The following is a 22,005-nucleotide window of genomic DNA, read 5'->3' on the forward strand; positions in this document are numbered from 1 at the left end:
TTCGAGGCAAGGCCTGTTTAATTCGAGGGCGCGCGTGCGCTATGGCTTATGAGGCAGACTGCGGTGCCAGTGAGTGAGTCTGGGGAGTTGAGAGCACTGAAGAGAGGCCGAGGGTAGGAACCAGGTAGGCATAAGGCAGGGGCCAGGCCCAGGTGCCCAGGATCATACCCGGGAATGGCTCGCCCAGGCCCACATTCCAGGTCCTGGAGCTGCACAGCAGGATAAGCGGCTTGTCCGGAGGCTGCCCTCTTAAGAGTCATGGAACACCCATCCTCTGGCCCCTCAGAGAGCCTAGGCTCTGCATTCCAGAACCCAGCATGTGGGAGGCAGCACAGGGGTAGCTAGGCAGAGAAGAGAGGCCTGGTCCAGGGACCTTCCCATATGAGGGATGGGACAGAGGGACAGCTCCTCCAGGCACAGCTGGGCCTGAGGTCCCCTGACTGTCTGTTCCCTGGTCTCTTCTCCGGATGGCGCTGCTGACAGGGCGGGTAAGAAGGGGTTTGCAGAGAAAGGTTCTGTTTTATTGCAAGTATTAGGAGTGAGTCCCAAGGGGTTGGGGGAGGGGGCTCCACTATTAACTACAAACATATGTGGAGCTGGAGAGCTTTTAGGAAAAAAAAAAAAAAAGCGAAAACATGAATTCCTTTCAGTCAGCAGGCCCAAGGCAGAACGGCTAAGGCCCTTGGCAGACCACCACGCATACTCCCTCTCTCACTCTTTTCTGTCTCTGTGTCTGTCTTGGCTGGCTGTGCCTATCCTCTCTCTCTCTCTCTCTCTCTCTCTCTCTCTCTCTCTCTCTCTCTCCTCTCGGTTTCTCTCTTCTCTGATCTTGCTATGACAGCCGCAGCACCCAGTGGACAAGACAAGGGTTCATGGGGTCGTGGGTTGGTTTCTGGGTGGTGTAATACCACCTTCCAGTCTGCTGAGGCTTGGGGAGCTCTGGAGAGGCCCAAGGTCCGTGCAGGAAGAGACCGTGGGACCCCTGGACAGGCAGAGAGGGGCTCAGAAGTTGCTGAAGATCTCTCGCTTCCGGTTCCAGTCCATCTGCGGTGCCCTCTTATTGACCCGAGTAGCTCGAGCCTTCTCCTTGGCCTCGGCTGCTGTGGGGCTCAGGTGGAGACCACTTTCCTGGAAGGGGTCTCTCTTCCAAGCACTGCCATCCTGGGGGCAGGCAAGGTACAAACAGTGAGCCTTACCCGTGGCAGCCACTTTCCCAAGGAACTAACACCAGTGGCCTCCTCAGGGCCCGGACCACTAGCCCAAGGGGCTTCTTGGAAGTGGTAGCCCACCATCTTGGTAGGTATCTCCACAGAGACCCAATCCGAAGGCCTCTGAAGCCCCGTGTGTGAGCAGAGTTACCTCATTGTCCTTCTCTGAGCCTGGCAGGTCGCTTCGGGAAGAGCACACGGAGCCACCATTGAGCTAGGAAACCAAGGGCAGGTTGTGGTTTCAGCATCCCCATCCTGGTGCACCCAGATCTTCACATGCACACACAAGCACAGCTGAGCACACACACACACACACAGCTCTGACTGCCTTAGAACTCACTCCGTAGACCAAGCTGGCCTTGAACTCACAGATCTGCCTGCTTTGGTTCCCAAGTGCCAGGATTAATGCCTGGCTAGCATGGGTGTGTATTTTTGAGGTAACCAAGCCAGATAGGTTTCACAACTGTGCAGAGATCTCCAGGAGAAGCAGCCTCTACCATGTCTAGGGACACGGGTAGAGGTATACCGATGGTCCCCTTGGGCACACCCTCTCACCTGGGCAAGGCTGGTCCCGTTCGTGACTGGTGATGGCAGTGGACCTGTGGGGACAGCAAGTTAGCGGCTGCACTGACTGACCCTACCCTCTGCCCCGAAGGCAGCATCCTACCTTCCACGTGTTCCTCGGTGGGTACGACCCGCAACCGTTTGAAGTGTTCATCAGTCTCGGGGTCTACAACCAGCAACCGGGCCTCATCCTCCTGTGCCTTGATTCTGGCAACAACTTCGGCATGGCGCAGCCCCTCCACATTCTGCCCATTCACCTGCCACCACCCACACAGGGTCAGAAAGGCCTGAGGGGCCCAGTCGGCCCAATGCCACCCAGCCAGGTGTGCCATCAAATATTCATCGAAGCCACCAGCAGCCAAAGCAGCCAGAAGAGTTCCAGCTCAAGTTCCCTGTGTCTTCCCTCCTCCTGCAGGGACCCATGGACACTCAGGGCCATACAGATACAAACACAGGGACCCAGGGTACCTCAATGAGCCGGTCTTGGGCCCGGAGGCCAGAGAGAGAAGCAGGAGAACCAGGGTCCACAGAGCGGATGTATTGGCCAGGCCGAGACTTGTCACTGTGCAGGTTGAACCCGTAGCCCTGGGGTCCCCTTCGTAAGTGGCAGAGCCGGGGACGCAGCTCTCTTGGGGGCCCATTGACATCCTGCAGAACCACAGAAAGTGACATCGGGCTCTATCCGCAGCCTCCCAACCCTTATGCTTTAAGGGACCAGTCCCCAGATTTCATTGACAACGCTATGTGCCCTGTGACTGAGAGGTTTGGAGGAGTTACCTGTTACACAGCTTTAGCTGTGGGGTTAGGGACACAGCATGTCACCAAGCATGTAAACATCTAATGAGATAGCTGCTGGCAGGACCTATGGAAGAATCCATAGGGGGCACTGTGCACAGCTTGGGGATCTCGAAGGAACCAGAAGGGCTAACTGCCCCATCCGAGGCTTAGGAAGACTACTGTTAGGTTTTGCCTCCCCCCCGTCTCCCTTCTGGCCCCCCTTCTCTAGGGCTAGTACCCTGGAGGCCTGAGCAGTCTCGTTTTCTCCTCATGGACTTCAAGAGGCTCCCTGGGTTACCATGGCAGCTCTTTGCTTTAGAATTCCAGCACTAACTCCTGGAGCCACTGCCCCAACCCCATGGGCCCAGAAAGCACGGGCAGCCAAGTTAGATCCAGTGGTGACCAGTCCTAGCCTATGATGCTCCCTAATCCACAACATGGAAGGGCTCATGGTGCCCACAGGGAATCCCCCGCCACTGCCCCAGGCTGCCCTTCTTTACCTCTGGCATCCTGCAGTAGGTCTCTGGGCCAGGAGGCTACGCAGGAAGGGGCCAGCCTGCTGACCTCCCACCCCAGCCAGGGGCCACGCCAGAGATGCTGCCTCTGAATGGTCAGCAGCTGCGGGTGCCTAGTTACACAGGGCCAGCGGCTGGGGTGGGCAGGCAGGTGGCAGCTCAGGTTTCTGGGTGTGAGTGCAGGTGACAATGTAGTAGCAGGGGGCATTGCCTCCCTTCCACTACTACTCTGCCCCCTCATGGCTGATGCTGAGGGACTCTGGAGAGGAAAGGATGCTTCCGGTCTCAGGGCAGATCTCTAAGACTCAGGTAACTCCTTTCCCCCAAGCCTGAATACCTCTACACTCCAGCTGTCCACTACCACCACCCCTCTTTCGGTGTTTTGGAGAACCCAGGCTAGCCTCAAACTCCCAACTCAAAGTGATCTTTTGCTTTAGCTTCTGAGTGCTGGAATTATAGGCATAGACCACACGCTTAGCTCCAAAGCCTAAGTGTGGGTTGAGCCATGTCCACGGGCAGCAGCCAAATGCAGGAATAAGTACACTCTTCTATGCTGGGCCACTCCTAGCTTTAGGGTTCTGGGATAGCCCTTTGTCTTGCCTGCACTCGGGACCCCTTCCTTGATCCCAAGGCCCAGCTAGATTCCTCTGGATTGTCCTGCTGAGATTAGGTGCATGGCCACCAACTGCGCCTTTACACCAAAATTACAGATTAACTGTCCCCTAGGGGCTCAGCTAGGCAAAACTGCCTGAACTCAGGGTTGTAAGGCCTCAGAGCTCCTCAAACCCCCAGTGCATAGAATTCTCAAAGACAGAGCTGATGGTACAGGTTTGGGGACAAGGCCCTAAGCTCCCCTAATCATCAGCCTGGGACAGCCAGAGGCTAGGTCACAGAGGAGAGACTGGAGAAGTAGAGACAGAAGCCAGTCCAAAACAGTACGAGGGAATGTGTGACCACTCCTGGCACAAAGTCATGTCCCAGCAGACAGGGTCACGTCATGTGGCCATAGGGACAAGACATCCAGGCTTACGCTCATAAACAAGCAACACAGACACACACAGCCACCCACACATGCAAACTTAGATCCATGGCACTGGCCCTGTGACCTCTTCCCACGGCCTCTGCTGTAGCCTACAGGGCAGGGCTTCTTGGGGCTCCAAAACGGGAAGCAGGACTTGGCACGCTATTGGGGCCATGAAACTAGGGGCCATTCCTGAGAGGTGGTTGTTCTGGCCAATCCCCAGTCCCAATCCAAAACAGCAACTTCTCAGCTAAAGGATTCCCCTTATTAACTTGCCTAAACCGTCTCTGGCCACAGGCAGAGTCCCAGTGCTGACAGGCCTAGCATAAGACCCTCAAGTACTGCAAGACACCCCCAAGTCCGTGGAATACAGGGGAGGCAGCTAAAGCAAGCAAGTGGGGGTAGGGTGTCCCAGCGAACAGCGGGAGGGGTGCATTGCTGGAATTCTTCCTCCTAGCCCTAGCCCTGAGCACACTTCCTGCCTTCTTCAGACAGGCCCTCTGGCTCCCACGGGCTCTGAGACACATAGGCATAAAGCTAGGCAAGCCCCAGCACCCCCACTGAGCCTATAGCCAGACAAAGGCTGATATAGGGGTGCCATGGGAGTCAGGCTTTGCCCCCCCCACCAGATAATGACTCACCAGCCCCAGCAGAGAAAGGCCCCCATTGTTTATAGGGGTCCATCTTGTAGGCATAAACATCCCCAAGTTCCCTGCTCTGCCCCAGAGATTGAGCTGAAGCTGGGGTCCTGACTGGCCTCACCCCCTTCTGACCTGAACAAACCCCAGTTGAGAGTTCACAGGAGGGGCTCCTGGGGCGGAGGCAGGCAGCATGGTAATCCAGGAGCGAGCCATGAGACGTGGCTAGGGGTGGCTGGCAGGAGGTGGCCAGCCTGGAGTGGCAGAGCTCTTGGACCAGATGAGACCGTCACCCCACTTATCTACCTCCCACTGTGACCCAGGATCCCTGGGGATGGGTGGGGACGTAGTAGGGACTGACTCATTTTGGATAGCAGAGTGGTTACTGAGCCCCCTCCCCTGTCTGGCGTCCCCCCCACCCAGCTTGGTTTCCGTCCCAAGAAAGGAAGGAAGGAAGCTGCTGGAGGCCCTGCCCTGCTCCAGGACCCAGGGCAGTGGAGACGGGGAGTCAAGGGAGGGGACCTTGGCTGGAGAACAGAAGGCGGTGGATGGGGGAGGGAACAGAGAAAAGCGGGAACCAGGGGAGCCCCCCAAAGCGGTCATGCTATCACTTTGCTGTACACCATCCTGTCCCATGACAACACCTGCAGAGTCGTGCCAGCCATAACTCAGTCCCCCAAGTCCTCCAGGAGGTGCACACATGGTAGGGCCAAAGGGGCAGAGAGGCAAGGGCCAACACTGCCTCCCTGTCCCTGGCACTGCTAGCTGCCGGGTCTCCGTTTGGGGGCTGTCCCTGTCCTCACTGTTAGAATCAGCTCACTGCAGCTGCAGCCACCCCCAGCCCTGAATGGCCTGGGGCTGAGTCACCACTGACTAGGCCTTCCCGCCCCCAAAGGGAGGGGCAGACCATATCAGCATTCTCCCTTGTCCCACCTCCCCTATCAGGAAAGCTGGGACAGAGAGCACAGGCTCAGCGAGGATGGAAGGACCCTAGACTCCCATGGGGGCACCCAGTGGACATTCACCCTGCACAGAGCAGAGGTGTGCAGGCCTCACCAGTCTGCCAGCCACCAGTACCCCCATCAGAGCTCAACTTCACAGAGGGTAACCCTCTGCAGTGCCTACACCCAGCCTGAGACAGGCTGTCAATGAACCTGGTTTGTACAGGTCTTTCGAGGCTCCCCTTTCTCTTCCACGGTAAGAGTGTCCCTTGGGTTCCTCTACCTCCTGAAGTCCTTGTCCCTAGGTTTGACCCATCTACAATGGGACAAGCCCATTGTACCCCCTTTTGTTCCTCTAAAAATATACCCAGAGGAAGCCCCCTCCTAGGGCTTCCTGCAACCCCTCCAAGCCTGAAATAGCAGTGACAGGGAAGGACCCACCCACAGCCAAGGGGCCTGGGCCACCCCATCTCCAGATAAGGCCCCAGGGTGGATTTTTCCACAGGAAGGTGAACTGGGCTGTTTGCTTCTAAATGAATGGACACACGCCTGAGGGTGGGGGGGCTTCTTCCTAAGGAGGAGAAAGGGGTGCTTGGGAAAAAGGGAGGCTCCTAGTCCCCAGCCAGAGGAAGGTGGGCCTGGCACCATCTTCTTCCCACAAAATTCCTACTAAGACTCCTGATCTTAAACAGCCCAGCCAGAATGCAGAATCCACACTAGGCTTGCCACCTGCCTTCAGGTCTCCAAGGGAAAGAATTCAACGGATGCAAAGCACAGGCCTTGGCCCAGGTTGACCTAACTGGGGATGTCATCTCCTAACCTCCAGACAGGTCCCACAGGGACCAGCCCACGCCTAACCAGTAGGAGACACGTGGGTGAGATCAGAGGTAAATGTTAAGATCTGAAACACATCCAGAAATTTCAAACCTGACACTCCGCCTGGGGTAAGCCAATGGTTCTCAAAGTTGGATGTGAGGAACCACTTGGCTCAAGTAGTAATTAGAAGACAAAAGAAACAATAGTACCAGGTCCTCCAAGAAGTAGAACAAACACCCTCAGGCCCTTCCTCCCTGCCTCAGGTTCTGCCTGGGTAGGCTACCTAGAAGAAGGTGGAACAGACCCTCTCTTGTTTTTTTCTGGGTCTCCTATCCCGGAAGGATAAAGGCGAGAGGAGGGGCTACCCATCAGGGGCCGTGGGACCTGCAGTACACAGGGTTCCAGCACCCTCGGGAAGTGGGAACAAGGACAGGAACTGGAACCCAGTTGAGCTGTACCTGTGTCCTCATAAGAAGCGTCTGCACGTGGGCCCTCACTCCCTTTCCCTAGGAAGCCCCTGTGTTCTGGATCCCACACACTCCCGCCCACCCCCATCACTGAGCGGCTACAGCACTAATCCCTGACGTAGGATCTAATCCACCCAAGGGCTTCAGAGCACACGGATGACTTAGACATGGATGCTTCAGACAGAGTCGTGGACAAAACCCAGGATGACAGATACCTAACACAGACATTCAGATCTTTAGAGCCACAGCAACTCCTCAGCCACTGGAACCTCCAGCAGAGGGAACAAAGGCCAAAAGAGTTGCGTCAGGTGGTCACCAATGGCACAGAGTGGCTACTGCAGTAGGGAAAGAGCCCTAAGAGGAAACGGAGGCTTATAGGAGTGACCAAAGGGAAGATTGTTATCAAGAGGCAGTCAGCGATGGTGGTTCTGGGAAAGACTCATTGTTCCCACAGACAAAGCCCACCATACCTTCTGGCCTGTGTCCGAGCCAAGACTGCCTGAGCATGCCCAGTCCGGCTTTGGCTCCCAGGGGTTGTGGGCTGGCGGAAGCCCTCGATGGGCCATCTCCTCAGTGCAGGTCAGTTGCCGCCGGCAGAGTTCCTCATCTGTCTCCTTGTCCACCACAAGCAGCTGGGTCTGTCCCTCCACAGCCTTGATCCTCTGGACCACCTGGAATGGGTGGGAAGCAGGACCCGGTCAGCAGGCAACACCCTGGGCGACACATGGATAGGGCACCACTCCCGGCTAGGCCCAGGCTCATGGACAGAGGGCAGGGGTTGGCCTGCCAGGGGTGGGTGGCTGGACTGAGCGGCCTGCGGGCTCCACCCCCCACCCCCAGTTTCCAGCAGCTCCCTCCCTCGTCTCCCTGGAGCTAGGGCCCAGGCTGCAAGTACTTCAGGGTTCTCTTGTGGCCTTGTGTTCTCGGCAGGTGGGCTCCGGAGGAGCTGTTAGGAACAGCCAGATGGGAGAGTCAGAGTCTGTTTAGTTGAGCTTCAGGATTTCAGTCTGGTCTGTGCATGGGTACGTGCTTAATTGTGTGTGTGTGTGTGTGTGTGTGTGTGTCTTTCTGTACATGTGTATGTCTATTTTAATTTAAAGTCTGGGTTTTGGTCCAGGTGTAGGAGAGAGCAATGTCTTTGTTGACCCCCAACTTCAATTTGCCTCCCGACCAGGACCAGAAACCCATCCCTGCTGGACCTGCTTAGAGGTGAAGACCTAGGAATTCTAAGGTGCTCACACACGTCAGGTAAGCAGAACTCATCTCCAGCAGGTACCGAAGCGGAACAGATGTGGCTCTACATCCATCTGCGTATCTGTCTGGATGGGTTGGATGGGTGCCTGTGAAGTGTGGGCCACCGTGGACCACGCAGGATGTTAGTATGCGTTCAAAGGGAAAAGTGCCCAGTGAAGGGCAGGACAACCCCACCCCACAGCCTGGGAGTGAAGAGGCAGGATCTCCAGCGTGACTCCACGGAGTACATGCCGCCACAGATAAGAAGGTCCTACCCAGCCAGGCCCATCTTCACCTGGCCCCTCAGTGATCGTCCACGATGACCAAGAGAGCAGAAGGATCCCAGCACTAAGGAGCTAAGCCAGTCACCCACAATCTCTACGTATCAGTAGAATGGGAGTCGTGGTTTTGCCTCCTATCTCCCTGAGCAGTAGAAGGATTCTACTGTGGCTCTGTGTGAAAGTCTTTAGCGACTAGACTAGACAGGTGCATTCCAGCGACGGCTAGACGCAGGTGATACCAACTCTGCCAGTCTCTCCCTTGCTTTTAGGGCCAACCACTGGGCTTCACTCCCAAACTCTTCAGCACGCAACCAAATCCAGTGGTCACTGTAGGTAGGTCACGAGGCAGGTCGCCGGGAAGATAGAAGTTCAACTTTAGCCCAGCAAAGAGCCACTCTGCCTCCTCCAAGCCTCAGGACTGACCACTCACGTAAGTCTTGGACTTAGTGGTACTAGGGTTCCAGAACGGACAAGGTGAAGGGAGACTGAACCCTACCCAAGGTTTTAACTGTGTCTGCCCCTCAGTGGAATATGGACATCCCAGAGGTAGAACCTGCAGAGAGACTCGGCCGGATCAGCCCTCCTCCTTCCAGCTGCCAGCAGGCAAGGGTTGCACAGTGACCTCGACAGGGCCAGGCAGCCTCCCAGGAGGAGGCTTTTTCTGAGCCCAAGGAATAGGCTGCCACTAGAGCTGACTCCACCAGACCCAGACACACCAGCCATGAGAAGTACACTAGTATAACCAGGCAGGCAGGCACTCGTGAGCACGCACGCGCACGTACACACACACACACACACACACACAGTCAGTCAGCACACATACCTGATGTGTCTACACAAACCTAAGCACACATTCCAGCACTGACACAAGTAGGCTCTCAGCCACTCCTGGAACACTTGGGTAGTGTATTCATATGGATGACCCCAGGGAGACCCGCAAGCACACACACATAACTCACACACGAACAGAAAAGCATCTATACCACAAGGCCACAAGGTGCCTTCACCACCTCCTCCCCCTACATGGCATACGGAGGCCAAAACTAGCAGAAGCAGCCAGGGCCCTGGCCAGAGTAGCCGCAATGCGGCCCCTCCCTACCAGGATGTCCTCCCTCCCCCGCTTGTGCAGGACTGAGCTTCCTCACCAGGAGGCCAGCTGGCGGGCCACGTCCCACACCTCAATACCCGAACAGCAGGCCCCCGTGGGACCCTTGACCGGTCCCACCATAGGGCACGCCGAAGGGTGGTCGTAGGCATCTTGGCCAGCGCAGTAGGGACGCGCCCCTAGGAGGGAACCGGGGGGCGGGGCGCAGCGCAGGGACCCACCTGGTGATGCGTCTCGCCCTCTACGTTGACGCCGTTGACCTCAACCAGGCGGTCCCCGGCGCGCAGCGCGGCCGCCTCGGCTGGGGAGCCTGGCTCCACGCGCCGGATGAACTGGCCACGGCGGCCTTTCTCGCCATGCAGGTGGAAGCCGTACCCTTGCTCGCCCCGCACCAGGCGACACAAGCGGGGCCGCAGCGACTCCGGCGCGGCCATGGCACCCGCTGCCCCCTGGCTGCCCGCGACTGGCCACGGCTCACACCACCCGCAGGCTGGAGCGCGGAGGCGGCGGAGGCGCGGGCGGGAGAGCAGGCAGCGGCCTCGGTGGCTCCTGCTCAGCTCGCGTCGCCTCGGGCTCCGGCTTCGGCTCTGGCCCTGGCCCCTGCTCCTGCTGCAGCACCGCCCCCGCGCCCGCCCCTTCCCCGCCCTCCTGGCTGCCCCCGCCCTAGCCCAAGCCCCGCTTGCTAGGCCCCTGCCTGGGCGCCCAGAAACCCTAGGACCAAGGAGTGGGATTTCGCGGTCAGGCAACCCTCGAGTTCCTGGGAGTCCTATCTTATCCCATTTGGTCACCTTCCCTAGCGCCAGCACCTTTGGCTTCTGTTCTAGGAACCACTTTTTTAGACACCTGCATATGCTACAGTGAGAGGGGTTCCTGAAATGGGAAGCCTCTTAGAGAAAGGGTCCAGTCAGAGACACACTACACGGACGCCAGAGGGGAAGTGCAAGGACCACTGCGCCCCTTCCTCGGGATGCACCCCACCCTCTACCTACCGGGACTGTGCTGCCTGCTCCCTCTAGGTCCCCAAAGTTGTCTCATCCTGACCCAGAGAGCAACAGGCAAGAATAAGAAATTTAAAGAGACTACAGCAACCAAGGTCTTTGGGGCCAGCGAGTAGGTAGCCCCTGTTCCTCCCAGGAAGTGTCTGTCTTTTGTATTCCCCTGTTTTTTGGGAACATGAGTTTATCTGGCAGAGATGGGAGGTACGTGCTGCCTTCCTCTTGACCCAGTATGAACTGTGCTAAGGACTTTGGCCCCTGAGCTCTAGGTGGTGATCTGCTGTCCCAAATTAAGCCCCACAGGGCTCCCATCCCCGGTTCCTAGGTCTGTAGTCAACACATTCTTAGATTTACAATTGCCTAAGTTCTCATCTCCCCTTACAGGACAACAGTCCCACTGAGAACCCCTTATGCATTCGTACATGGTTTTCCAAGAACAACCCTAGAGAAAACCGACCATTCTACAGACCAGGAAACTGAGGCCTGGAGAAAATCCTCTACTAGAGTCCAGTACTGTGAGACTGCACTTTCACCTTAAAGCTTCCTCCCAGGCTGAGATCTCACCCGCAGCCTGCTTCTCCCCAGTGCACAGCTCCTCACTTACCTGGTCCCCCTGAGTCAGGTAAAGCCAGCTCAGACAGTTCCCCATGTGGATAGGAGATGCACCCCTAGCTCAATGTTCTCCTCTCCCTCCCCTCTCTCCAGAGCCCTTAACTGGGGCTTTCCACCTCCACCCAAGCACTAGGACCCGCCTCTCAGCAGCATCCTAGCCTTAGCCTCTTGGGTACCCACACCCTAGAGGCTGCTCCTGAAAGGCACTTAAGCTCTGGATACATTGTTGCTCCCTGCCCCCAGCCTTCTCTGCAGATTCTAACTGATGCTGCCACAGGCTCTGGCCTGGCTGGCCACTTCCATCTGTCTGTCTGCTTGCCTATCCAGAGTTTGCCTGTCTGTCTTAAGATCGGTTTCTCTGGGTCAGGCCTAATGCTGGTTGCCTGTGGAGATTGTTAATGTGTATAAACTGTGTGCTCGCTGGATATCCCACTCGTGTGGAACTTGGAAGTTACCCCCACAATAACCAGGAACATTCCCCCCATCACCTTTGTGGTCACACTAAAGAGGATGGTAACTCCAGGCCCAGGCCGGGAGTTGAGAAAGGTAGGGGAACTCTTTCCACCCTGACCTTGGGCCCTTCAATGGCTCTCTGCCAAGGGCAGGAACATGTGGTCTCAGAGGGGTCAGGAGCCAAAGATGACACAGCTCTGCAGTCCCAAAGTACTAGGAAAGGAGTTCCCAAAGCAAAAGGGCTGGAAAGTGCCAAGGAAGGTGACAGAAACCTGGCGGGGTCTTACCCATCAGTGGGCTTGAACAACATCAAGGAAGCCTGGGCCAGCAATAAGAAACAGCAAGGAAGGGAAGCCAGGAAGTCAGGAGTCAGCACCTCTGTGATCCCAGCACCCAGGAGGCTAAGGCCCAAAGGTCGTGAGTTTGTAGCCAGCCTGGATAGAATGTTTCAAAAACAAGAGCTAACAATGGGGCCAAAGAGATGGCTCATCCGTTAAGAGGACCGGGGTTTGATTCCAAGCACCCTTATGGCGGCTTATAACCATCTATAACGGAATCCAATGCCTTCCTCTGGTGTGCAGACGTAAATGCAGACAAAGCAACCAGATACATAAAATATAAAAACAAATCCTCCTCTGCTCCCCAGACAAGGTTTCTCTGTGTAGCCTTGGCTGTTCTGGAACCCAATCTGTAGACCAGGCTGGTCTCAAACTCAGAGATCACTTGCCTTTCCCTCCTGACTGCTGGGATTAAAAGTGTGCACCATCATTGCCAGGCAACAAATGAGTTGTTTTTTTGGTTTTTTGTTAAAAAAAAAAAAACAAAAACAAAAAACAAAAAACAAAACTGAACAGGCTGGAGAGATGGCTCAGTGGTTAACAGCACTGACTGCTCTTCCAGAGGTCCTGAGTTCAATTCCCAGCAACCACATGGCGGCTCACAACCATCTGTAATGAGATCTGATGCCCTCTTCTGGTGTGTCTGAAGACAGCTATAGTGTACTCATATAAATAAAAGTTAATAAAATTAAAAAAAGAACTGAACGAAAAATGTTTTGAAAGCCACCGTTTAATAAAAATGGGACTTTAGGGCTGAAGAGATGGCTCAGCAGTTAAGAGCCCTTGGAACGTTTGTCGTCCTTGCAAAGGACCCAGTTTGACTCCCAGCAACCACATGGCACCTCACAACCATTCCTAATTCCAGTTCCAGGAGGTCCGGCCTAAGCTACAGGAAGGCTGTCTCAAGAAAAAAAAACAAAGGTGGGGATGAGAATGTAGCTTAGCTGGAGGATTGCTGGCTCAGCATGCAGGAAGCCCTACGTTGGATCTCTGTCGCTCCGTAAACCTGCTGTGCACGCTTGTAATCTGAACACTTAGGAGGGAAAAGGTCAAGACGTCTTCGACTGCACAGTGACTCTAAGGCCAGCCTGGGCTACATGAGACTCTGTCTCAAGGAAAAAACAAAACAAAACGGGTTAAAGAGATGGCTCAGTGGTTAAGAGTATTTGTTGCAAAGAACCTGGGTTTGGTTCCCAGCACCTACATAATAGCCCACAATTCTCTGTAATTTCAACTTTAGGGGGATTCAACACCTTCTTCTGGCCTTCCTGGGCAACTTCACTCATGCACACGTACGCTTACACAGACACAGACACATGCATAATTAAAATACACACATCTCACAAATCATACTGGACAAGAAAAAGTCCACTTAAACAATAAAACAGAACCCGGTAGATTGGCTAATCCCAGCACTAGGGAAGGAGAGGCAGTTGGGTTTCTGTGGGTTCCAGGCCAGTCAGGACTACATAGTGAGATCCTGTCTCAAAAAGGAAAGAAGGAAAACAGTCAGGGCAGACCAAGGGCGACCATTTTTCAAGAGGGAGTTGGTGACAGGCACAGGGGAAGAGGAGTAAGCCTGAGGGGTCTCTCAAAGGCTATACCTCCTAGACCTTCTTCCCTAATTCCCTCACAGGCTTTAGGCAGACAGGATACCCCGCAGACTTGAGAGGAGGCACAGTGCAAGTGAAGACAGACCAACAAAGCTTGAAAGTGTACCCTCCCACCCCTCCCACGAGGTTAGCACCTCAGAAAATGGGATAGGAAGGCAGGTGGCTCGTGAGACCTTAAGAGTCCGGAGGGCTTTATTTTTCTACTTCTTTTTTTTTTTAAGATTTATTTATTTATTTTTATGTATATGAGTACACTTCAGACACACCAGAAGAGGGCATCAGATCCCATTACAGATGGCTATGAACCACCATGTGGTTGCTGGGATTTGAACTCAGGACCTCTGGAAGAGCAGTCAGTGCTCTTAACCGCTGAGCCACCTCTCCAGCCCCCTTTTCTACTTCTTTAAAAGGTGGGGAGACCTAGCCCCCAGGCCAGCAACATCTGAGAAAGTAGAGACAGCATCGGATGGTTAGGGGAATGTCCCCCACTAGGTTTCACCAATACAAATTGGTCACCTGTGTGACAAAGAGCTGGTATATCAGTCCTCTCCTTCTTTGAATTATCTAAGTCAACGGGGGACTGCCCTGCTGCACTCCTGGTGGGACAGAGGGTTTTTCACTAAACAGTGTAAAAACATATGTTCATCCTTCTTCAAAGTGCCAACGCTGGGTGTGGGCGGGACCTGGGAAACCCTGCCCCAGGGGTGGAGCCAGTATTCTGACACCAGGTGAAGGCTAGGATCTTCCTGGAAACGCGCTGTTACCTTAATGGGTAGTAATGGTCCTCCCTCCATCTACCAGGTCTCGCTTAGGGCCTTCTCCCTCCGACTACATCAGGCCTCTCTTTGGATCCCCAAATTGGAGCAGGCGTGATCAGCCTAACGAAAGGAGAGAGTACAGAAATCCAGAGAAAAGGGCACAGGGCAGGGAGAGAAAGGGTAGAAACAAGGGACAGGAAACTGACCACCTTCAAGAATTCCGAGACATCACCCCGCCCCCTTCCCTGCCTGGGTCTGGCTCCCTTCCTTGGCATTAAAGACTGCCAAGAACAGCAGTGCAGCGCCACCTGGCGGAAATGAGTGTGCTTGCACCATCGCGGGGCCGGACTGGAGCTGGAGGGTTGGGGGTGCATGGGACGCATCCCAGGCAGATAGGTCCACCTCAGACCTCACTTCCCTAGTTTAGACCAGTTCCAGTTCTGTGGGTTTGGGATTTGATTGAAGCCCTGGAGCTGGTTACACCACTCAAGCAGAGGAATGCAAGCCTTGGGGAATAATAGAAAGAGAAGGTCTCTCTAATAGGCCTCAGTGAGCTTTGCCCTCCACCCTGGCCCTGACACCCACTTCTCTAGAATGAGATAGCTCTAGGCAACCAAACCAAGTGCCCCAACCCTTGTGACCAAACATTTGCCAACTACTTGGCGTTCAGCACCGGCACTGGCAAGCACTGGGTAAACATTGCTCAGACCCAAGGAAACAGAGGTTTGTGTACCTTGGCCTGAGCAAGAGAGGAGGTCCAGAGCTGGAGAAGCCCCCAAAGGACCATTTAAAGAAGCCTGAAGAGCCTTTTGTAATGTACTCCTAGGAGACTTAGGCTGCTCTAGAATCCATGTATGGATCTTGCAAGCTGGGTAGGAGGTGGGAAGGGCAGGGAACAAACGTAGCTGAGCAGGGAGCATCAGAGCATTAAGCTCACCCCTCGGCAGTGGGAAGCCGGTGGACTATCTGGGGATGACAAGGTCGGGATGCTGGTGTTTTGAAAGGTTAAATTTGTTACAAATCACAGTCAAAATAGGAAGGGCTGAGCTGAATGTGATGGCCTTTAATCCCAGGAGACAGGAGAGGCTGAGGCAGGCAGATCTATGGAGCAAATTCCAGGATGGAAAGCCAAATTTACAAAGAGAAACATTGTTTCAAAAAAAAAAAAAAAAAGGACCCGGAGAAAGGTAGCATTCCTGGGCCGGCAAGATGGCTTGATAGATAAAGGCAGTTAGATAATGTGACAAAGTGGGAAAAGAGAGAGCCAACTCCTGCAAGATGTCCTCTGGCAGCTATACACGTGCCTTGGGACGTGTGTCCATCAAATAAATTAATAGATAAACCAATAAATTAATAGATAAAACCAGATGTAAAGGAAAGATTTAAAACTACCGATATAGCTCAGTGGGGTCACGGCACCTGCTGCAAAGCCCGATGACCTAAATTTGTTCCCTGGGATCCACGTGGCAGGAGAGAACCAATTCTAGCCTGTTGTCTTCTGGAGGTGTGTGTGCACACACAGGAAAGAAACAAAGAGAACAAAAATAAATAAAATGGGGGTTGGGGATTTGGCTCAGTGGTAGAGCGCTTGCCTAGCAAGCGCAAGGCCCTGGGTTCGATCCCCAGCTCCGAAAAAATAAAAATAAAAATAAAAATAAATAAATAAATAAATAAATAAATAAAATGTAATTATAAAACGTAGGGGCCAAAGACATAGCTCAGTAATTACATGGTTTCTCTTTCGGAGGACCTGAGTTCAATCCCAGCACCCACATCAGGCCCCACACCACCTGTTTTTCAAGTTCCAGGAGATCCAATGACCTCTTCTAGCACCCAAGAGCACTGCACGCACATGCTACACTTGGATACATACGTGCAAGCAAAACATATACGTTTTTAAAATCTTGTAATGGTGTGGAGCACTCACAAACCTATAGGCAGAAGGACTTCCACTTGGTAGGACACAGGGGGTCAGAAGGAGTGGCCAGAATGTGGCAGCAGCCAGGGTCCACCTGCTTTGAGAAGTGGGTCTAGGGAAGGTCTTGCAACGAGTTTATAGGGGACTTTCGATGGCAGATGGTGAGGAAGGTTTGAGAACCCCAGCACTCAGATCGGAGAAAAGACAGATGCAAGTTTGGAAATGCAGCAGAGGGTGAAGGGTGCCCAAAGAAGTGCCTGCGTGATTGTGTGTGCACATGCCTGTGTGTATGTGTGTGTTCGTTCTGTGCCAAGCTGGTCTGGAAATTACTATGTAACTTATGCTGGTCTCACATTCACAGCAACAATCCTGCCTCAGCCTCTCAAGTACAGAATGATAGACGTGTGCAGCAATGACAGCTTGATCGTGTGGCACCAGAGCAAAAGACTGAAAATACAGAGGGGAATGAGAAGCAGGGAGTGGGCAGCCGGTTTTCCTTCCTAGACTGGAAGCACGGCTATAAAGGAAGCTGGAGCCTTCTGCTTACTCTCCAGATGCTGACGGGAAGGAAAGGATTCAAGGAAATTCAGGATTAAGACTAATACCAGGAAGTGGGCAAACATCCTGGTGTACTGCCTGGGCTCCAGGCAAAGCTCACAGTCTCCACAATCAGGACAGAGGGCAGAGTGAAGGCCACCCGGACTCCACTCGCTAGTTTCTGTTCCTGCATGCTTCAATGATCTGCCAGACCCAGGGGTGTCCTGCTCCAATCCCGGTAGGAGTTTGGAGGGTCAGTCACCATATTCGGGACCCTGAACACTCATGGACAAGGAAGGGAAAACTATGGAGGAAGCAACCCAAGGCCCCGGAAGCATCTCAGTCTCCCCCCCACCCCACTGCGTCCCTTAGGGACAGATTGATGAGCTGGTCTGGTCAGGGAGGGGGTTCTTGACATTTGCCAGGGCGTAGGCGCGCAGCTATGTGCGCCCTGAAGCTAGACGCTAAGTACACAACGGAGGAAAAGGGTCACACGCGGGGGCGCAGGAATCAGAGTGATTTTATTGACCAGACAATGAGGCCTGACTGGAGCTACAAGCTGTGCTCCTGCTTAGGTCAAGCATGGGGGCGCCATCGGTTCTTGAGACGGTCGTCGAGCCTGACAGGATCGGCAAAGATGATTTGCTGCAGGAACCATGGCTGGGCACGAAGCGTCTCACCGAAGGCTCTAGAAAGAACAAAGCAGGACTCTATAGACAGGGGCAAGTCTATCCATTCTGTCCTCAGGATGATATGGAAGGAATTCTGGGAAATTCTCCTAGCATAATGGGAAACACAATGGAGGGCGGGGGTTGGGGGGGTAGTGGTCACTCAGGTAAAATCAGCAACCCGGAGGAAGGATGGGAAGAATAATATCAAAGAAGGGGTAAGGGTGCTGGAATACAGGATACAGGGCAGAGTGCTCGCTTAGCATGTGTGGAGTCCTGGGTTCCATTTCTAGCACCACGTAAAACAAACCGGGTGTGGTGGTGCACGCTTGTAATCCTACCACTTGGTAGGTGGGGAGAAGGATCAGGAGTTCAGCCTGAGCTACAAGGAAAAAAAAAACAAAACCCACCAGTACCCAGAAGCCAGAGGTCTTCTGTGCTCTAAGACCCCTGGAAATTCCCTTGCCGGGTGCCACGCCCACCTCCTCTCTCCTACTTACCTAGCAGCGGGCTCTGCTGAGGTCCAGGACTGAAAGCTTAGCGACTGCTCAGGTTGGCGGGCTTCCTCCAGGTCCCGCGGACTCCGGGATGCATGCACGGGAAGTCCTGCCCGTGAACTCCTGCTTCGTACCTCCCACAGCTCCTGCCCCGGGGAAGGAAGCAGGAGAGCGCTGCGAGCCATCTGTCCCGGGAGCCCGGCGAGCGGTCCAGCGGCCCCGCCCAGGGCACGGCGCCACAGGTAGGGCGAGCGGCGCAGCCCCATGAGCAGCCCCGAGGCACGACCCACTGTGTGATAGCGAGGGCTCGCCACGTGCTTGTACCAGGCGCTGGCGGGCAGAGGTAGCAAGAGCAGAAGCAGCAGCAGCCGTAGCAGGGGCCGGTTCACGGGAGCCCCGGGCCCAGGGCCCCGTACTTCTCTGCTCGACGCCAGCGCGCTCACGTCCATGGCCCCTTGGCGGGTTAGGACAAGAACAGGGTTTATGTACCCGAGAACGTCGGAGCTCCGGAGGATGGAAGAGACTAGTCAGTTGGTGCGACTATAGCTTCTCAGTGGCCCCGCCCCGGCTCGCCCCCGCGGCACATGCCCAAGGGAGAGGAGGATGGAGAGGGAGGGAGAAGAGGGAACCCGGGCAGCTAGAAGCCTCTCAATGAGGAGGTCGCAAGCTGGACTGCGCTTGAAGCTTTAGTGGGGGATCTCCTTGCTTACCCTTTCCTCGCCCCCAGGAAGGGAACTGTCAGGGAGGGAGTTCTGGTACCATGGTCTCAGAATACAATACCAGGGGCAAAGGGATGCCCCCTTGGTAGGAGTTGCTACAAGTGGAGCACTTATGGAGAGGAGACAGGAGAGTTTTAAGCATAGGACCACCCTTCCCTGAGGGCCGTCCCTCTTCCTGCCTAGTACAGCTCTGAGTTCCCACCGAGTTCCCACCCAAACCCATTCTGCGCTACAGGTGGATGAATGCTTGGAGAGCTTGAGTTTGGAGCGGAGGCACGGGAAATTATTCATCAATCCCAGCAAGGATCCTGAATTCAAGTCGACCTGATTATGTGACCTTAGCTCTAAGAAGAGAGGGAGATAAAGGGGGCTGGGGGCGGGGGCAGCTAGGAAGGCAGGTAGGCAAGCAGGCAGGACAGTTTGGACACATGAAGCCATCCTTGTGGTTTCTGGAGAGCTAGAATGTTAAGAGACAGCCCCTCCTGGAACGCTCAGCTTCAGGAGGCTTGACTGAACCCTACCAAACTCCAGAGCCTCCTCTGCGATGATGCCTTTGCTCAAGGCCTCCTTCCCAGCCAAATGTAATTAGGGGTCTTAGCCCCACAGCTGATGACCTGTGTATAAGAATATTCCTCCCTTATCTCTCTTCCCAGCACACTCCTGTAAAGGACACCGACATGGGTTTGGTTAGAACAGTCCTTTAGCTCAGTCCTGCACCTTCAAAGAGGCTACTGTGGCCTTTCCTGACCACCCGAACCCACCCTTCCAGACTCAATCCCAGAAGATCTATTCAAACTGGAGTTACTGGGCCCTTTGCAAGAGCAACAATTACTTTTTTTTTAAAGTTTTTTTTATTTATTATATATAAGCACACTGTAGCTGTCTTCAGACACACCAGAAGAGGGCATCAGATGGTTGTGAGCCACCATGTGGTTGCTGGGAATTGAACTCAGGACCTCTGGAAGAGCAGACAGCACTCTTAATCCCTGAGCCATCTCTCCAGCCCGCAACAATTACTTACTCTTAAGGTCTTAACAAACTAGCCATCTCTCTTTTTTTTTTTTTTTTAAGTTTTTTTGAGACAGAATTTCTCTGTGTAGCCCTGACTGTCCTGGACCCCACCCTGGAGATAGGGTGGCCTTGAATTCTGCTTTTTTCTGCCTCCTGAGTTTTTTTTTTTTTTTTTTAAGATTTATTCATTTATTATATATAAGTACACTGCAGCTGTTTTCAGACACACCAGAAGAGGGCATCAGATCCCATCACAGATGGTTGTGAGCCACCATGTGGTTGCTGGGATTTGAACTCAGGGCCTCTGGAAGAGCAGTCAATGCTCTTAACCGCTGAGCCATCTCTCCAGCCCAGAAGGGGTCTTTCTATGTGGCTCAACTGTCCTGGAATTCACTATGTAGACCAGGTTGGCCTGAAACTCACAGAAACCAGTTTAATTTTTTTTAAAAAGTATCTTTTTTTAATGATTTATTTTTATTCTACATGCACTGATGTTTGTCCCGCGCGCACCGCACGCACGTGTGTGTGTGTGTGTGTGTGTGTGTGTGTGTGTGTTATCAAATTCACTGGACCTGGAGTTACAGACAGCTTCCAGCCACCATGTGGTTGCTGAGAATGGAACCAATGCTCTTCCTCTAGAAGAGCAGCCAATGTTTTTAACCTTTGAGCTGCCTTTCGTTTTCGGGTCTGGAGAGATGGCTCATCAGTTAATAGCACTTGCCGTTCTTCTCTTCTCTCTCTCTTTTTTTAAAAGATTTATATATTTATATAAATACACTGTCTTGAGACACACAAGAAGAGGGCATCAGATCTTATTATAGATGTTTGTGAGCCACTATGTGGTTGCTGGGATTTGAACTCAGGGCCTCTATTAGAGCAGTCGGTGCTCTTAACCACTGAGTCATCTCTCCAGCCCTGTTCTTCTCTCACTTTTTTTCTTTCTGTTGTTCTCTTTTCACCAGCCCAATAAATACATTTTTAAAAATATTTTTTAAAAAATATAGCTGTTGGGGTTGGGGATTTAAAGATTTATTTATTTATTTTGTATATGAGTACACTGTAGCTGTCTTCTGACACACCAGAAGAGGGCATCGGATTCCATTACAGATGGTTGTGAGCCACCATGTGGTTGCTGGGATTTGAACTCAGGACCTCTGGAAGAGCAGTCGGTGCTCTTAACCACTGAGCCATCACTCCAGCCCAAGGGGTTGGGGATTTAGCTCAGTGGTCGAGCGCTTGCCTAGGAAGCGCAAGGCCCTGGGTTCGGTCTCCAGCTCCAAAAAAAAGAACCAAAAAAAGAATATATATATATATAGCTGTTGTTCAGGCGTGGTAGTATGTGCCTTTAATCCCAGCACTCAGGAGGCTGAGGCAGGAGAATCACAATGATTTCGAAGCCATTCTGAGCTCTTACCCACTGAGACAACCCTCCAGGCCTCTAGTTTTGGTTTCTTGAGAAGTTCTCATATAGCCCGGACTGGCCTCGAGTGTGATGTGCAGGTAAGAATAATTTTGAGGGGGTTGGGGATTTAGCTCAGTGGTAGAGTGCTTGCCTAGCAAGCGCAAGGCCTTGGGTTTGGTCCCCAGCTCTGAAAAAAAGAAAAAAAAAAAAGAATAATTTTGAGGGCTGAAGGGATGGCTCAGTGTTTAAGAGCACTGACTGCTCTTCCAGAGGTCCTGAGTTCAATTCCCAGCAACCACATGGTGGCTCACCACCATTTCTAATGGGATCTGCCGCCCTCTTCTGGTGTGTCTGAAGACAACTACAGTGTACTCATATACAATAAACAAACATTAAAAAAAAAAAAAAAGAATACCTTTGAACTTCTTTTTTTTTTTTTTCCCGGAGCTGGGGACCGAACCCAGGGCCTTGTGGTTGCTAGGCAAGCGACCTTTGAACTTCTGATCCTCCTGTTTCTAGCTCCAGTGCTAGGATTACAGATACAGGCCGCCATCCCCAGCTTGAAATACCGTATGTTGATCTTCAAGCCAAAGGAACTGCCTGTTCCTATGGGAGCCCTAGTCTTGGAGAAGAGGCATGGAGAAGGCAGTGGGTGGGAAGCTCAGCATGACATAGGCCACTTCTGGCCACTTAGCTCCCCAGGTGCGGCTGCTCACTCCAAATCAGTGGAGAGATGGGCCAGCAGTTAGGAAAACTGGCTGCTTTTCCAGAGGACTTAAATTTGATTCTCAGCACCTATATGGTGGTTCACATGTCTGTACTTCTAGTTCTGCTTCTTCTGGTCTCTTCAGGCACCAGGCATGAATGAAGTTCAGAGACATACATGCAGGTAAAACACATACACACACATATAAATAT

The 22,005-nt window shown here is 53.4% G+C and overlaps 2 protein-coding genes across 3 annotated transcripts; both read right to left on the reverse strand.

Annotated features, from left to right (window-relative positions):
• On the reverse strand, positions 1-10,174 carry Slc9a3r2 (SLC9A3 regulator 2). Of its 2 annotated transcripts, XM_032913271.1 has the most exons (7): positions 9,788-10,174; positions 7,418-7,618; positions 2,241-2,420; positions 1,876-2,029; positions 1,764-1,807; positions 1,360-1,422; positions 1-1,161 (listed from the first exon to the last, which is right to left on the reverse strand). In XM_032913271.1, the coding sequence occupies exons 1-7, from the start codon at positions 9,998-10,000 to the stop codon at positions 1,003-1,005; spliced, it is 1,014 nt and encodes a 337-aa protein (XP_032769162.1). In that variant the 5' UTR covers positions 10,001-10,174; the 3' UTR covers positions 1-1,002. The 2 variants fall into 2 exon arrangements, with proteins under 2 accessions (XP_032769162.1, XP_032769164.1); XM_032913273.1 differs by lacking the exons at positions 7,418-7,618; positions 9,788-10,174 and adding an exon at positions 4,859-5,014.
• Positions 10,175-17,290: 7,116 nt separating this feature from the next.
• On the reverse strand, positions 17,291-18,498 carry Npw (neuropeptide W). Its single transcript, XM_032913487.1, has 2 exons — positions 17,959-18,498; positions 17,291-17,478 (listed from the first exon to the last, which is right to left on the reverse strand). The coding sequence occupies exons 1-2, from the start codon at positions 18,402-18,404 to the stop codon at positions 17,367-17,369; spliced, it is 558 nt and encodes a 185-aa protein (XP_032769378.1). The 5' UTR covers positions 18,405-18,498; the 3' UTR covers positions 17,291-17,366.
• Positions 18,499-22,005: the final 3,507 nt, after the last annotated feature.

Source organism: Rattus rattus, chromosome 9 (genome assembly GCF_011064425.1).
Source record: "Rattus rattus isolate New Zealand chromosome 9, Rrattus_CSIRO_v1, whole genome shotgun sequence".
NCBI lineage: Eukaryota > Metazoa > Chordata > Mammalia > Rodentia > Muridae > Rattus > Rattus rattus.